This window comes from Vipera berus, assembly GCF_964194415.1.
Source record: "Vipera berus genome assembly, chromosome: 2".
NCBI lineage: Eukaryota > Metazoa > Chordata > Lepidosauria > Squamata > Viperidae > Vipera > Vipera berus.
The window spans coordinates 236,777,168-236,793,461 of NC_138203.1; the positions used below are offsets into that span (position 1 = coordinate 236,777,168).

The 16,294-nt window shown below is 37.6% G+C and overlaps 1 protein-coding gene across 1 annotated transcript in view; it reads left to right on the forward strand.

Annotated features, from left to right (window-relative positions):
• The window catches only part of PLXNA1 (plexin A1), a 408,858-nt gene that overhangs the window by 201,798 nt on the left and 190,766 nt on the right, over positions 1–16,294 (forward strand). Inside the window, exons 5-8 of the mRNA XM_081315906.1 lie at positions 8,464–8,564; positions 14,658–14,781; positions 14,932–15,085; positions 16,106–16,205. Of these exons, the coding sequence (XP_081172032.1) occupies positions 8,464–8,564; positions 14,658–14,781; positions 14,932–15,085; positions 16,106–16,205 (479 nt within the window). The remainder of the gene's footprint in view (positions 1–8,463; positions 8,565–14,657; positions 14,782–14,931; positions 15,086–16,105; positions 16,206–16,294) is intronic.

Consider the following 16,294-nt stretch of genomic DNA (forward strand, 5'->3'; position numbering starts at 1 on the left):
TATGGGAGAAGCCATTGGTTGGAGACTTGGAATATGTTATAGAGCCAATGTGTTAATGGTTAACGCAGTGTTTCCCAATGTTGGCAACTTTAAGACATGTGGACTGCAGTTCCCAGAATTCTGCAGCCAGCATGACTGACTGGGGCATTCTGGGAGTTAAAAGTCCAGCTATCTTAAAGTTATGAAGATTGGGAAACATTGGTTTAAAGTGTTCGTTAAAGTGTTGGGCAGGGAGTCGGCAGACAAGGTTCTAGTCCTCCCTCATCCCCAGAAAGTCATTTGTAACTTTGGCTCAGTTGCTTTCCCACAAAACAACTTCAAGGATTGTTATGAGGGGGGAAAAATAGGTCATGTACTATGCTTAGCTGTACATAATTGCCAAATTAAAAAAAACCCAAGCTAAAAGTTGCTGACTTCCCCATTTTAACTCCCTTCCTCCTTCCAATCATGAACCAGAGTACAGCTGTTTTTAAGAAGAATTCCAGAAGCAGTTCTCTTTTTCCATACTAATTGATCAATTGTAGTTATCTTTATATCTCAGAGGCCCATGCTCTGTCCTGGAAGACAGGCCATTTTTCCATAGAAGAAGGCTAAATATTAAATCAGAGATCCATACCTAATTTATTTTCTATGAGGTAGAAGGGAGGAGGCAAGTGAAAGAAATCCCTCACAGAACATGGTCAAAACTTATATATTATCTTTATTTGTAATGGGTGGATTTTGGGGATTCTTTTGAACATGGACATCTATGTAGATTCTTTTGGCGCTGAAACTATTGAATATCACATGAGGTTCATTTTACAACTAAGGTCCAAATCTCCTTGGATACAACAAGAGGAGGCCTTTGACATTTGTTCAAGTTGCTGTGATGACACTGACTCAAGAATCATTCTGCTTGTACAGGTCCCTTTCTCTCACTTTTGTGTAATAAAAATAGCATCCATCCACAGCATGCTGTTATCAGGATGTTGGTGGAAAGTAATTAAATGAGCAGTTGTAACAGAGCTCAAAGGGCCTGAGGAATGAGGGGATTTTAATCAAATCTGGAGGAGCAATTAATAAAGAACTTGTAACCCCTTAAGGGTGACTCTTCCTGGCAGATTAAAAAGAATGAGGGCTATAGTTTGTGTCTGGGGCAAAGACAAGTTAGTGCAAGATGCTCCCGTGGTTTTTAAAATGAGGTTTAGTCTGTGTTGTTGGTGATAATAAGAGTTTGAGAATTGGGAGCTAGGAACTGAACCTTTCAGCATCAATAGCAAAAGACACCCTGCTAAGAAGCAAATTTTTGTGTATGTATGATTTCGAGTCCATATTGACTTCTGGCAACCACACAAACAAACCCAGCAGCTCTCTAGGCAAGCTTTTCAGAAGTCTTTGGTTAGCCATTGCCTTCTCGTCAGGGCTGAAAGTGACTGGCCCAAAGCTACCAAAATGGCTTTGTGTCTAAGGCAAAATTAGAACTCATGGTCCTGGAGTTTCCAGTCTGGTGCCTTTTAACTGACTTTTAATAAGCAAGTCTACAGTCTTATGTATTTTTAAAAAAATGGACAACTTTTATGCTTGGAACTTTGGAAACTATAACATACAAAAACTTATTTTCTTCTTCTTCCTTACAGTGGTGATACAAAATATGTTTTACAATCTGTTCAGTTGAGCCTTTTTCTAAAAAAAGATCAAGGCATTTGTGATATGGGGAAATGCCATGTACTGACTAGGAAAACTAAAGTTTTCAGCTAATGCAGTTTGTAACGGAGTTATGTACGTTGATACAGAGATCGTAGCATGGAAAACTAAGCCTGGAAAGCATGCCTGAGGTATCCTGCAGCATTTACTGTTGCATACAGAACTGAAAATATATCCAAGAGCTCTTTGATATGACCACTCATGGATCAGCCTTTGCAACTTCCGAAAGCCATATAAGTTTTGCTATGGGTGGTGATTGTTAGTTACTCTCTTTTCATTTGATTCACTTAAATTGCATAACTAATTTGGGATTTTCAGAAGTCTTTGCTTTTGAACCTAAGATAAATTTCAAACATACTCTGTTTGATGACACTTCTGGAAAGGAAAACGCTTGATTTAAAACAAGCATTTGGGGTAACTAACATTATTTTTTCCATTACCAGAGTCTTTCTCCTCATTATTCATCTTCTTGGCCTGGATAGAACATTTAGTAAAACAAAAATTGCAGAAATACCTGAGGAGAGGCCTGCACAATTGTGGTCTTTCAACCTGAGCAGTATACTAGCTTGGCGCAATGGCTTACCTGGAGTTTGATGAACCCAATTTGGCTGCTTGAAAACATGGTGTGAGTTGTTTCCCGCTGATTGACAGTAGGAAGACACTGTGCCTCACCTATTTTCCTTTTTGCTGACATCTGTCATCTATGCCTTCTTCCAAGGGCTGACCTGAGATCACCTGGCTGGCTTTGTACCTAACAGCAGGGCTATAACTCTTGGTCTCCTAGTTTGTAGCCGCCTGCCTTAACCATTTCACCAAACTAATTCTCATTGCATCTATAGTCAATCACAAAATAACAATTTATCAGAAGACAAACTGGTATTCTCTATGGATCTCTAGGATATTCCAAAAATAACACAATTGGGAAGTGTAGATAAGGGTAGATGTTTTAGTTAAAAAATACAAGTTTTTTAAAAAATTCTAGACAGGCTTGAGCAGTGGGTTGAAGCAAATAGGGTGGAATTTTACAGAGAGAAATGTAAAGTTATACACCTGGGTGGGAAAAGGGTAAGCCAATAATCTATGATGGGGTGACGTGGCTGTATTAGATGGGAGAAGATTTGTGTATCTCATCAAGCCATAAGTTAAACAGCCAGCTGTATGATGCAGCTGCTAAAAAGGCAAATGCTATTGAGGTTCATTAACAGGAATATAAAACCAGGCTATGGGAAGTGATTGTTTTATTCTCCTCTTCCCTAACCAGATCCCGTTGAATCATTCTGACAGCAATGGACTCCTCAGTTGAAAAAGAATAGTGATGGAAACCGCAAATTCAGCAGAGGCCCACTGAGATAGTGAAGAGTCTGGAAATCAAGCCTTACAGGGAAGAGTTAAAGCATTTGAGTATATTTAGTTCACAGAAAAGCTGATTGAGGGAAAATATCATAGCAGTTTACAAATGGGTGAAGAGTTGTCTTATAGAAGAGGGAATAGACTTATTTTCTGTTAGTACGTATAGTTTAACTAGAATCAGTGTGCCAAAAATTCAAGGAAATAGATTCAAGGTTAGACATCAGTAGCAACTTTCTGAGTTTAAGCTGTCAGAGAGTTGATAGGTTGAAATGGTAAATTCTCCTTCATTAAAAAAACCCTTCATTAAAAAACCCCATCAAATATTGCATATCAGTCAAAATCAACTAATGATTTGAGTTTAGAGTGGGTAAGCCAATAGGTGACTTGGTAAAACTCCCTCCTGCAATAAGGTCTAAGACTGTGCCCCCACAGACAAGCTGGATGGTCATCTGTCAGAGATGTTTTAGTGAATGCTGCAGATGAGACTAAGTTTCTTTCTAACTTTGATTCTGTGATTTTAACCCCTAGTACCATTTACCTTTGTCTCTCTTTTTCGTTTTTGGTCAAGTTGGCACATTTATGGAAAGAACATTCAACTGTTGCTTTATTTTCTATGAAAGCCTGGGCTGCCTTTGTGGAAATAAAGAATGGTGCTTTGCGTTAAGGCAGTCCTGCAATTCCTTTGCAGATTACCATAGGCAACCCGACACCTGCTGGTTGGGTTGGGGATCCCAAAGGTAGAAGTTTAAAATAGCACACTTGTCTTGGAAGTCAATATAGGTTTTGTTACAGCCCCCTAAAGCAAAAGGGCAGTACAAAGAATTTACTGGTGTGTTATGTATAGTCAGATTCTAGAGGCCTTGAAATTGTATATGCTATATATGCTTCTACAAATGTTTATAGACTTCAGTGCTCCCATTGTGCTAGACTCTGTGTTTCCATACTGTGACTCAGAGCCACCTCTTTTATTGACAGATGAAATGCACAATAATGTTCCCTCTTCTGATCTGAAGGATTACCTATATAAATGTTTTAAGTTTTGGAGAATAATTTCTGAAGTGGTTAATCATGCTTTTTAATTAAAAAAAGCAAGATTAGTTGCTTCCTGAACCAGGTGTCATGGTTCCGATTGAGCCAAAAGAAAAAATCAGGACTCCAAGGCTAGAGGCTTCTTCAAAAATCATGTTTATTGGACACAAAATATCACCATTGTCAAAAGTGAAACCAAGTCTGCAAGTCCCCCTAAAGAGTTACACTATTAGAAAGTTAACCTTCCCACTCCAGTACTATGCAATCATCCACGTTCCCCAATAGAATAAGCTTTCTAACAAAACGCCCAACCCTCTAACATAACTGATAGAATGACGTTGGTTTCCATGAGACACAGAATTGTTTAGACTAGCAAAATCCTCTGCATCCCCTCCCATTCATGTGGCAACCTAGAATGAGCAGGATGGCTTCAGCCAGGTTCATTGTAGAGTTGACACCGGGCTTTTCTGATTAGCCAATTGCCCAGGAGTTAGATTGTATTTCACATTCTGGTTGCCTATAAAAAGAGTAACATACAAATCTTGCTGATAATGTGATGAGGAGTGGTACTAAAGAGGGATGCTGGCATTGCTGTCTGCTTCCATTTCTGTTTTAGCAATGAAGAGCAACTGATAAACTTTTGAGTAAATAAGATAAACATTGGCTCCCAGAAAATTGTTGAAATCAATTTCTCAAAAATATTAAATGCATGGAACAGATAAATAGATATTTCTAGCTGTCTTCTGGAGAGATCTACATTAGAAACAAAATAAATACGTAGTAACTGAGAAACATATACATATTTTGAGTCTTTCATCCTTATCCATCTTTCATCCGTAATGAAACTATTCTAGATATGTCTAGTAGAAATTGGTGGCAGTCAATAGCTCTGTTTTCATGAAAGGAGAGAATGAACACAAATATTACAGAACCATGAAGTGAGAGACTCCATTTCTTAGCTGTATACATTCACTCAATGTCTGTCTAATTTCTACATAGATGAGACTCTGTCCATATGGCCAGGAACCATGGAAAACAGATTTCTAAATTGAAGAAACATGACAGTGAAGTTGAAGCTGAATATGAAAACATAATTTGGCTTGTTTGATTTTGGTGTATTGGGCCAAGAAGCTGGTGTGATTTATAAAAGTTAATGGTTTAGTGTGACTATATTTTTTCTGATATTCATTGAATACCCTTGGATTGGTTATTATCCCACAGACATGATGTGACACACACACACACACACACACACACACACACACACACACACACGAGAGAGAGAGAGAGAGAGAGAGAGAGAGAGAGACCATTGAAATCTAAAACGGGGTAAAGTTGATTGCCACATACTTTGGGAAAGGTTGAGAAGATACAGTTGTTATATTTCCAAGAGATATATGTTGGAAAAGCATTGATACTGGCACAGGTGTGCATTCAGCAGCTGTTAGTCTTCTGTTTCACACCACTCTAGTCTATGGTGTGGATTCTCTGTTCCTTTCAGCCATTCCCATCCTCATATTTCCTTTCTTCCCTTTCAGAAAAAAACAGTTCTTCTTAGCTGATGTTCAGGTGTAGGCTCCTCTGAGTTGGAAACTGATCTAACAGACCCAGAATTTAATTTTCTAGACTCAGGAATAACTCAGTGGAATATTGAGAAAATTGAAAACACAAAAATGTGCTTCCTTTTCCCTGTGCTGTGGTCAGCAACCTCATAGAAGTAGCAGGGTGCCTCCAATCATTGACCTTGGACTTAGAAAGAACCTTGGTGTTTGACCTGTATTAGGCCCACTGAAGGTATTTGCCTTTAGATGTGATTAAAATTATTTTAATCCATGCGCAAAGCAAATTTGCGTTTTGTTCTTTTTCCCCCCTCCCAGTATAAAACTACTTAACCTGTATGAGGTTTTCTGTACCTTTGTTCTACTATCTTATCTCTTCAGAAAGAGATGTCAAATTTTCATGTCTAAAATCCAGTTGTAATGTTCAGACAGATCCTTTTCTGATAATTCCTGAATCAGTCCTTAGGTGATTTCAGCATGAACTATTTCAGTTAAAGAATGCATGTATATTATTTTATTGAAATTTAGCTATTTCATTTCAGCACAGTTTCAGGTTTTATAGCACTAAAAATAGTGGGGTGAACTCTCCGCCCCCCATGCTAGTGCCCTAGCAGCCTAGCTGATATGCAGAATGATCATAACACAATTATGCTGGCAGGTGATGATGGTAGCCCTAACATATAATATATGTAGAAGAAGATGGATTGGGGAAAACTATAGTGTTTTCTAAGTGTTGTGAAGGATTATGTATTTGAGGCAGGTGCAATATTAGGCCAAAATGACCACATACAGATTAAAAAGTGCCTCCCTCCCCTCCCAATAGCCACTAAAGTAAAATGTTTAGATGTGATGGGGAGAATTTCACAGGGGGTAATCCTATTTGCTGTAATTGTCTACAGTAAAATAACTACCTTATCAAGGTCCTGCATAGCTTCTGGAGTATAAACCTTACCACATTATTTAAAGGTCAAGTGGAGATTTCAGTAAAAAAAAAGCATGCTTGCCTTGAAATATGCTTATGGAGCGAAGGAACTGGATGAGGCTGTCGGCAGGCCCAGAGGAAGAGAGAGAGGCTTCTGGAGGAGTTGGTGGCGGCGGCAGCAGCGTGCTCCAGGGGCGAAAAGAAGCAAGGCCTCTTTAAGGAAAGGGTGGAAGAGTCAGGATTAGAAAAAGGAAAGAAGGCGAGGTTGTCAGAATACAAGCGAATTTGAGGGCTAATCCACATGGAGCCCCATTTCCATCTGTCCTGTGTGCCATCGTTCACTCCCTAGAGACTAAAATGGACAATGTGAAATTTGAGCAGGCCCCGAACAAGGAGTATATATCGGAGGTGGTGACCCTTTGAGAGCTGTACGCAACGAAATTTCATTTTGATGTATGCCGATTGGTGTACATTCAAAGTGACAATAAAGTTATCATCATCAAATAGCAGAACAAGCTGAAGGAATGATAACATAATTCTGAATTCTAGAATGCTTTCAATGCTATCTGAATTGTTTCCGCTCCCTTAATGATTCCATTGAAATCATGTTGTATAGTCCATGGAGAACAATTGGGGTGGTAGACAAAGAGTCCTCTGCCTCACCTTTTTTCAGTGCTGCCATCTGTTTCACAAAGGCAGTGGTGTTTTCTTCTGGCAGAAGCAATGAAGTATTCTTTTCAACAGCTGGTTGTCATAACACCCCTTCCCAATTACCTATGTCAAAGGAGAATTGAATGTTTAAAAGATGGTTGGTAACCATAATTCCTTCCCCTTAGTACTAACACCATAATGTTGTAACATACTGTAGTAATAAACAGAGAGAGTTAGTGTTGGGAAATAATTGTCTTGAGTTGCCAAGAAGTGCATCTCTATTTCAGCCAAGACCATTTTTAAATTTTATTAAATTAAATTTATATAATTTATGCACTGGCAATAACAAAACAAACTGGAAAATGCATTATATAAAATTATAAAAAAGAACAAGAACTGATGGCAAGTCCAGGTAACAGCACCCACACCCCTAAACAAAGCCAGCAGGATGCCATCCACCCTAACTCAAGGTATAGGATAAAGGTAAAGGTAAAGGTTCCCCCGCACATGCGTCCTAGTTATTTCCAACTCTAGGGGCCAGTGCTCATCTCCGTTTCAAAGCCGAAGAGCCAGTGCTTGTCCTAGGATGACTCCGTGGTCATGTGGCCGGCATGACTAGACGCCAAAGGCGCACGGAACGCTGTTACCTTCCCACTGTAGTGGTCCCTATTTTTCTACTTGCATTTTTACGTGCTTTCGAACTGCTAGGTTGGCAGAAGCTGGGACAAGTAACAGGCACTCGCTCTGTTATGCGGCACTTGGGATTCGACCTGCCAAACTGCTGACCTTCTGATCGACAAGCTCAGCATCCTAACCCACTGAGCTACTGCATCCCTGCAGGTATAGGATACGGGTCCTCAAACTTGGCCCTTTTATGCCTGGCTGAGGAATTCTGGGAGTTGAAATCCACAAGTCATAAAAGGGCCAAGTTTGAAGACCCTTGGTATAGGAGAATAGCCAGGTCTTTAAGGCTTTCCAGAATGCCGTCAGGGTGGGAGCTACATGGAACTCAAGGGGAATCTCATTCCATAGCGCTGGTACCATGCCAGAGTGGGCACACTTCTTTTTTTTAAGCCCCTGCTTCTGAATTTTTCACTTTTTCTTCCTCAATAACCAACAAATAAGCTGCTGAAACTGAGTGAATTATTTTCAGTTGTCTGATGGTAAATGGGAAAAAAGGAAGCACTGGGAATTTCACATATGAATAAGAACTGCAGCTTGAAAGTCTCTGAAGTAAGATTTTATTTAACACTAGCCCTTATCCCCTAGGTGACACGTGTGCCAGTGGAAAGCTGTGAGCAGTATGCAACATGTGCACTGTGTCTGGGTTCTAGAGATCCTCACTGTGGTTGGTGTGTCCTACATAACATGTAAGTATGCTGAATTGTCTTTTGGTTTGGCTTGATGGTGTCTCCTGACTCTTATTCTCCATACTCCTTTATATATAAAAACTCTGTTCCATTGTTGAAGCTAACTTCTGACATTTTGAATGCTTATAAATCTGTTACAGTAGTACCATTAATTTTTTATTTAGTAACAGGGTCATGTACAAAAAGGAATATGGGATCTCAGGTGTTGAGGAGTCCTTCATGTTGAGTTTGATTGTTTTCTTGTGGAAGTTTCATTACCCAGCTAGGTAATATCATCAATGTTAGCGCAGTCCTAACACTGATGATGTTACCTAGTTGGGTAATGAAACACCTGCAAGAAAATAACTAAGCTCAGAGAGCACAAAGTATCCTCATGTAATGTTAAGTTTAGAGACTGAAAGAGTTTTTTGCTCATGTTATATTGATAAACAGTTTTTCTTTTGTTTACCTTATTTTAATCATTATGATTTGCATTTTTACTGTATTATCACTAGTATGATTGTAATTGTTCATTTTTACCAATAAAAATAAAAAATGTATTAATATTACATTCTGTAATACCTAACTATCATAGTTCCTACTATCGAGCATATATCAGCATGAAATCCATGAGGCAGAACCCTTTGAAGGGTATAAATAAGAGAAAGTAGCAAAAGATGATCGTATTAGTTAAAGTTAAGTTAAATCAGAAAACAATTCGTTAAAACAATGTATGCTAAGGTAAGAAGGACCCATCAAAGAAAGGGAAAATGGTAGAAGACATAGAACTGAACAATGACAGGAGGCCTTGATAAGAGGTGAGTTTGGAGTAGTCACCATGCTGCTATGAGATCTAATTACTCAAAAACAAGAGACTATTGAACATGAAAGTATGAGGAAACAGCCAGAGAAGGAATACATTTCTAGATCTGTTTATGGGCTTTTGGTGGCACCTGGTTAACTTCTATAAAAAGTAAAAAGCAGGAAGCTGTGGAGTTTTGCTGTCTAATGGAACTCAGGAAAAATGCTATTTTTTAGTGCAGCACTGCTCTCTTCGTGTTTATATAATACTGAGTTTATGGAGTTATTATAAGATTGCAATAATAGTATTGAAGTGCTGTGCATACTCATAAAAGTGCTATAACTAAAGATAAGGATAAGGATGCCATTATCATTTGATTTTGTAATGTTTGGAAAATTACTTGTTTTGCTTGAGTGAATAGGCCTGTCATGTATATTCAACCTTGAATCTCCTATGGTAGGACACCGCAGCAAATGTTCATAGGGGCTAAAAATTCTGTCCATTGTAGTTGTCAGGAACCCCTTATCCTGCTGATTTGCATGAATGTGGAAAGCAGCACAGTGGGGAATAGAGCAAAGAATTGCTGGTAGGCTTCACCTGTTTATTTCAAGCTGAGAGAAGTAAACCTCAATGTCTGGTATGTACACTTAGTCTCCTCTTGCCTCTGTGGTAAATGCTTTATGCTATAAAGCTGATTGATGGCAGCCAGCTCTGAGTTGCCAGTTGTCTACTGCATTGGCAGCTTCTGATGTGTGGGTGGTAAGGACTAAATTTTCTACTTACTATCTTGAAACACAGCAGGAGTCACCCTCATTCCAGCATAGATTGACACAGACTATGCATTTCCCCAAAATAGTTTGTTGTCCTGTGACCAGTTGTCCATGATTTATTTATTTAGCAATAAATTTATTTAGCATCTTAATAGTGATACATACACACACGTACACCCCTATGAGTTTAGGCATTGAATTACTTGTAGTAATGGGAAATGGGAGGGTGGTGGGAGTGATGGCATTAATGTAGCACATTGAGTTCTTTCTGCTTGAAAATATTTTATTTCGTCTATAGTTTAAAGAAATTTTCCTAATGACTTTATGAATGCAATTTGATTGCTCAGCTTGAAATGTCAATACTTGTAGCTGTCAAATGTTTCCAGTTATACTGGTTGATGCATCAAATGCGGGCACCACAGTGCTTCTTGTTTGTCATATTGGAAAAGTTAAGATTCCTCCATTGAAAGTGGCTTGAACCGGGGCAGCGTTGAGATGCCAATCCAGGAACATTTGGCAACAGGGAATATGCATAGGAATCAGCTCTAGCCCTGTTTTAGCTGCAGAGGAATAGTATGAAGAAGACATAATTTTTTAGACTCATTAATCTGGTTTTCTTTGAAGATCATGTGCATCTGCTGCTACTGATCAAAACTTACAATTCAATGTCTTTAACTCAGGAACTGGGCCTCTCATATAGGGTTACTAATGAAAGCATAAAAGAGTAGGGGCAAAACAATAATTGAAAGACATTAAAAGGGTGATTTTCTTTGGGCTTAAGGGGGGAAAGTTGTTAGAAGCTACAGAGTCCTGACTGTTTAGCCATGTGGAGCATTTTAATTAAAATTCAAAGACATCTCTTTCCCTGAAGCATCCCTAGGATATAGGTGGAATGTTGTAGTGGCTCAGAAACTCCATTGTGCAGTGTCATGCTGGCACTTGTTACAGAGATAAATCATTGAGATTACTAAGACCTTGAAAGGTGCATGTGTATCTGCTTATACTGTATTGCCCTTTGCTTAATTAAATGCGTTCTATAATGAAATAATGTTATCACAAATGCAGGGAGGAGAATTTGAAGAAACCCATTTAAACTTATTAATGGAGGCAGAATACCTGGATAGAACAGTGCTATGGGGGCAGCGGAGTGGCTGCCTTTGATGAAATAGATGGAATATTTGCAGCTGCTTATTTGAATTGCTTGGAGTTGCTTAATCGAGAGCATAAATGAGTGTGATGAACTGTTAGGCTCAAAGGAAATTGAAGCAGGACTCCAGCTCCATTAAAGCCACAATACATGAGATGGGAAGAGCATAGAATTGATTAGGGTAGGATATTAAAAGATGAGCCCTACAGAAATTTTAAAAAGGATCTAAAAATGCCCAGGTATAAAGTTGCATCGTCAGTGTCATACAGATAGTGAGAACTGAATCACAAAATTCCCAGCTTGAATTTTGATTCTGCCATGAACTTGCTGATCTTTACAAAACCACTATATGACAAGTCACAGAATAGGAAAGAGTCTCAGTGTTACTCTTTCTTATTCTTACCTACTAGGTAAGAACTTATCTAGTAAGTTACTCTTATTGTTGACTTCTACTTGTGTAGTGAAGAAAGCAGTTTTGGCTGTCATAGTTTAAGGAGAAGGTTAATGAACTAGGATACGTCTGGAGGAGGATGAATATTCAAACCCTTTGAATTTTCATATTTCCCATCTCATAACAAACTATAATATTCTAGTTACAAATCCTATCCTTCTAACTATAATAATACTTTTATTTCTAACAATTATTTATTTTCTTAACCATATTCAAACATCTGTTTAATAGTATTTTCTTCAGTCTTGCTCTAGCTTTCTTCCTTTGCCAAATAACTTTCCTTCCTTTTCTAAATAACTTTCCAAATCAGTACATTTCAATCATCAAGTAATTCTTCTTCTGTTTTTGTATATATTGTTTGGAAAGAGGAAGAGATTTTGATTGAAATATTTTTGGAAGAATGCTCAACCCATTTATATTTATTAAACATCCTCCATCCTTCTCCTTCAGTTTTTCTTTTCATTTCTTGTTTGTCAATATTCAGCATTTCTCCTAACAGCTTTATCGTCCGTTCAACCTTATCCTCAAATGTGTTCTGAGATATCTTTTCCATTTCTGGTGTTATCACTGCATCTTCTAATTTTTCATTTGTCTGTATCTGTCTGTTAATTCCTTCCTTTAGGTCCTCCATCTTTGGATCCGTTTATTCTAATTTTCCTTCTGTTTTCTGGGTTACTAGGTCCTTCTTTGTAGTCATTGTCTGGATTTGTAAGTTTAGGTTAGAAAATTGTTCTTTTATCTCATTTGCATTATTTTTAGTCTCATCCTGAAATCAATCTTGGATTGATTTCAGCATAGAAAGAATTTATTTCTGAGATTCATTAACATTTTTTGTTGGTATATCAAGCTGGGAGTTCAGAGAGAAGTGTTAAAGATGGTTTTTTACCATTTGAGGCTAAGTATGAAACATCCATTTTGTTTTTGTATGTAGTCTTTATAGTCCAATAGGGTCCCCAACACAGATAGGCAGCCCAAGAGGGTTATTTTCCCTTTTCCCAGCTGCAGTCTGCAAAAGTGAGTTTCCAGGAACAACAAAGAGTCTTGTCTAAGTCTGGGCTCCAAGCTAAGTTTCCTTTAAGCATAATAAATTGTAGTGCTGTGATTCACCACTAGATGTTGTTGACACCGTCTTCCAGCTTTCCAAATCCAAGCCTATTTTACAGACTTTAAAATATCTTTTCTAAAAAAAGTCTCAAAGGTACTTTTAGTCCCCAAATTTCAAATCTATATATCTCTATTAATTCCAAATTGATCTTGTAGTTTTCTCTATTTTCCCCCAAAGCAATTAATTCACTGCTTTTCTTTTCCTGACGGAATGAGGCAAAACCTTCCCCTCCGTCTCTCATCGGGGAGAATTCTTTGCTTTGGGCATTGTTTTTTCCAGGAGAGTTGTATTAAGGTCATAAAAAGAGGATAAAGTCTCACTCAGTTCCATCACGTTGCTCAAAAATTGCTAGTTAGTCCTCATCTTTGGTTGTCAGCAGCTTCTGAGTGGCCACATGAAGGTAGCCAGTCTTTCCCCTGCCAGTTTGGAGGGCTTCCTCAGATCCAGCGGAATGGCTGCTGCCCCTCTGTTCTCGATGAGGGTCCCCTCCTTCGTTGCCTCTCCGGGATGACTTTCAACCCTTTTTAGGGTCCCCAGCGGGGCAAAATCAAACGTGGAAGACAGGGACACCGCAACACCTAACTGAAAGTCAGCATTGCATATCCTTATTCTGAGAAGACATGATTTAGGGTATCTTTGCATATTTGAAAAGCTGTTACAGAGATGAAGGAGCTTGTTGTTTATAATATCCAGACCAACTAGTTCAAATTACAAGACATTTTGTAACTTTAGAAATGTTCTCTTAGCTTTTAGATAACCAATAGGTTTGATAGTGGAATGGATTGTCTTTCCTTCTTTCTTAAAAAAATAAAGGTCTCGTAAGCTAATATAGTTCTAAAGGATTTCTTCCATAATTATCATATTGGATGAAATACACTTGGAGACTATTTCCTATTCTATGACTTATCATGTAGTGGTTTTGTAAAGATCAAGTGCAAAACCATGTGAAACTCACTGCATTTTTGCAAGCATTTGTACAAACACTGAATATTAAGAAGCTGTTCAGCACAGTAAGTGTTTGTTAGATTATTGAGTTACATCATTAATAATCCATACACAATTGCAGATGAAATTAAAATCCCATCGTAAAGATAGTGATTTAACTTTAAGGAGTAATAACATCTAGGTTGGGAAAGATTGAAATTTAATTTAGCAAGCAAACCAGAACAGAAGAATAAGACTTGTTCTCACAATTCACATTTTATTGCGGTACAACATAAATTTTAATAACCTTCTAAGAGTAGACTATTGTACTATCATTAAGGCTTCCTCTGAGAAAATATAATACTGGTTTGTAAAATGTTTCATTTATTCCTTTCTCATTAAGATTAATTTTAATGTTGGTAAAATAATGCATAAAACCCATCTTTATTTTTTTCAGCAAAATTCTTTGAGACATTACATGCCATCGTGACCTAGGTGCTAGTTCAAGAGCAAAATATATGTGGGTTCAAGAGCAAAATATAATATACAAAAATAAGTCAAATTACCAAAGAAATATTTCAGTGACTATTTGAATGTGAAATTTCAGTACATATTGTGAAGCATGTTTTCAATTGATAATATTTATGGTCTCTTTTATTATTTGTGTAATGTAGGAATAGCATTAAGGGCTTTCTCATTTATTTAAGCAACTTTTATTCCATTTCAGTTGTAACTGACAAAGCAGTTGTGAAAGGTGGACTAGAATTTAAATAAAACTAAAATTAACTAGCAGATGAAAATAAAATAGGTCTTTGCATGTCGTTAGTCATCAATGTAGCAACATAATGAGAACATTATTAGTTGTAGCTAAAGATTACCACAGTCTTATAGATATTGTTTTTTGCTGTTTCACAGCTGTTCTCGGAAGGAGCGTTGTGATCGAGCTGATGAACACCAGCGTTTTGCCTCACATCTGCACCAGTGTGTTCAACTTACTGTTCAGCCTAAGAATATATCAGTCACCATGTCAGAAGTCCCGGTGGGTCATTTTACTTTAAATTCCATATAGTCTTGTTAACTATGTCAGTAGGATGGTGAAGTATGAAGGTTTTATTGTAGACCCCCTTTTTTAAAAACAACAAGAACAAACAGATCACTGATTTTTTTTCTCTGTGTGTCATTCTGTCAGCTGGTTTTGCAAGCCTGGAATGTTCCTGATCTCCTGGCTGGTGTGAATTGTTCCTTTGAAGATTTCACTGACTCTGAAAGCCGCATTGAAGACGGCAGAATCTACTGTAGTTCTCCATCTACAAAAGATGTCATACCTATTACCAGAGGACAAGGTGAGTTAATATCACATCATCATCCTGCAGCAGTTAAATATAGAATAAACTGAATGTACTTAGGGAATTGAGTTTTTTTAACAAATATTTAAGTAATGCAAAAGTTGAGCCAGTCTATGTAGTTTATTGTTAGGATGGAAACATGGAATATATTATGTAATCTGATTTAAAATGCTTAAAACTGTGTCTTCTGTTTTTACAGTGTTTCTGCGAATATATGTAGATATTTATAATCTCACTGTTTTGAAACTGGGTGCTTTTTCACATACTTATACAAAGTAGTACCACAATAAATCCCAATAACTTTTCTGTAGCTATGTATGCTTCTTGTAATATTTTTATTCCATTACAAAATCCTTCTCTCTGGGGTCAGAATTGTTCAATTTTGGCAACGTGAAGATGTGTAAACTTCAACACCCACTTGAACTCCCATTTTCCCAATGCTGGCTGGGGAATTCTGGGAGGTGAAGTCCATACAACTTCAAGCTGCCAAGGTTGAGAAAGACTGCTCTAGGTAATAAAAAAGCACTATCTAAAAATACGTTGTTTCTGTCCCTACATGGGAGGCAGATAATTTAGTCTTCAGTTCAGATAGTATAATCTAGGCTGATCTCAGATACTCAGGTTGTTTTTGCTATAGAGAAATCTAAATCCTTTAAGATATAACACATTGGCCCGAGAGAGAGGTAACATGGAGAATGTCAAATATAAATTCTGCAGTAGGCAGTTAAAGATCTATTATCATAGTCTTTCATCAGCTTTTTTTAGTTTTGTACTAAGCAAGATTACTTACTCTCTAAATCATTAAAGCTATCTAGGAAGAAGAAAAGTGGTTTAGATGGATCATGTTCTTCCATGATTAATGTTTTCTTATGTCATTGGTATTCACTGAGATTATTTCTTAATTCAGTCAGAACTATTTATTCCAACCTGGTCAAATTAAGAAGTCTTTATTTTTACAGATGTCCATGCCAGTCACCAATTTGTTGATTTCGGATCTGTATGCTTGCTTTTTTCTAGGTGATAAGCGAGTGGTAAAGCTCTATCTTAAATCCAAAGAGACAGGGAAGAAGTTTGCATCTGTGGATTTTGTATTTTACAACTGTAGTGTTCACCAATCGTAAGTAACCTAAAATACATGTTATTCTGAATTTTTTTTGGACTCGCTCCAAAAGAAGACTGTGAATAGTATATAGTAAAAGTAATCAA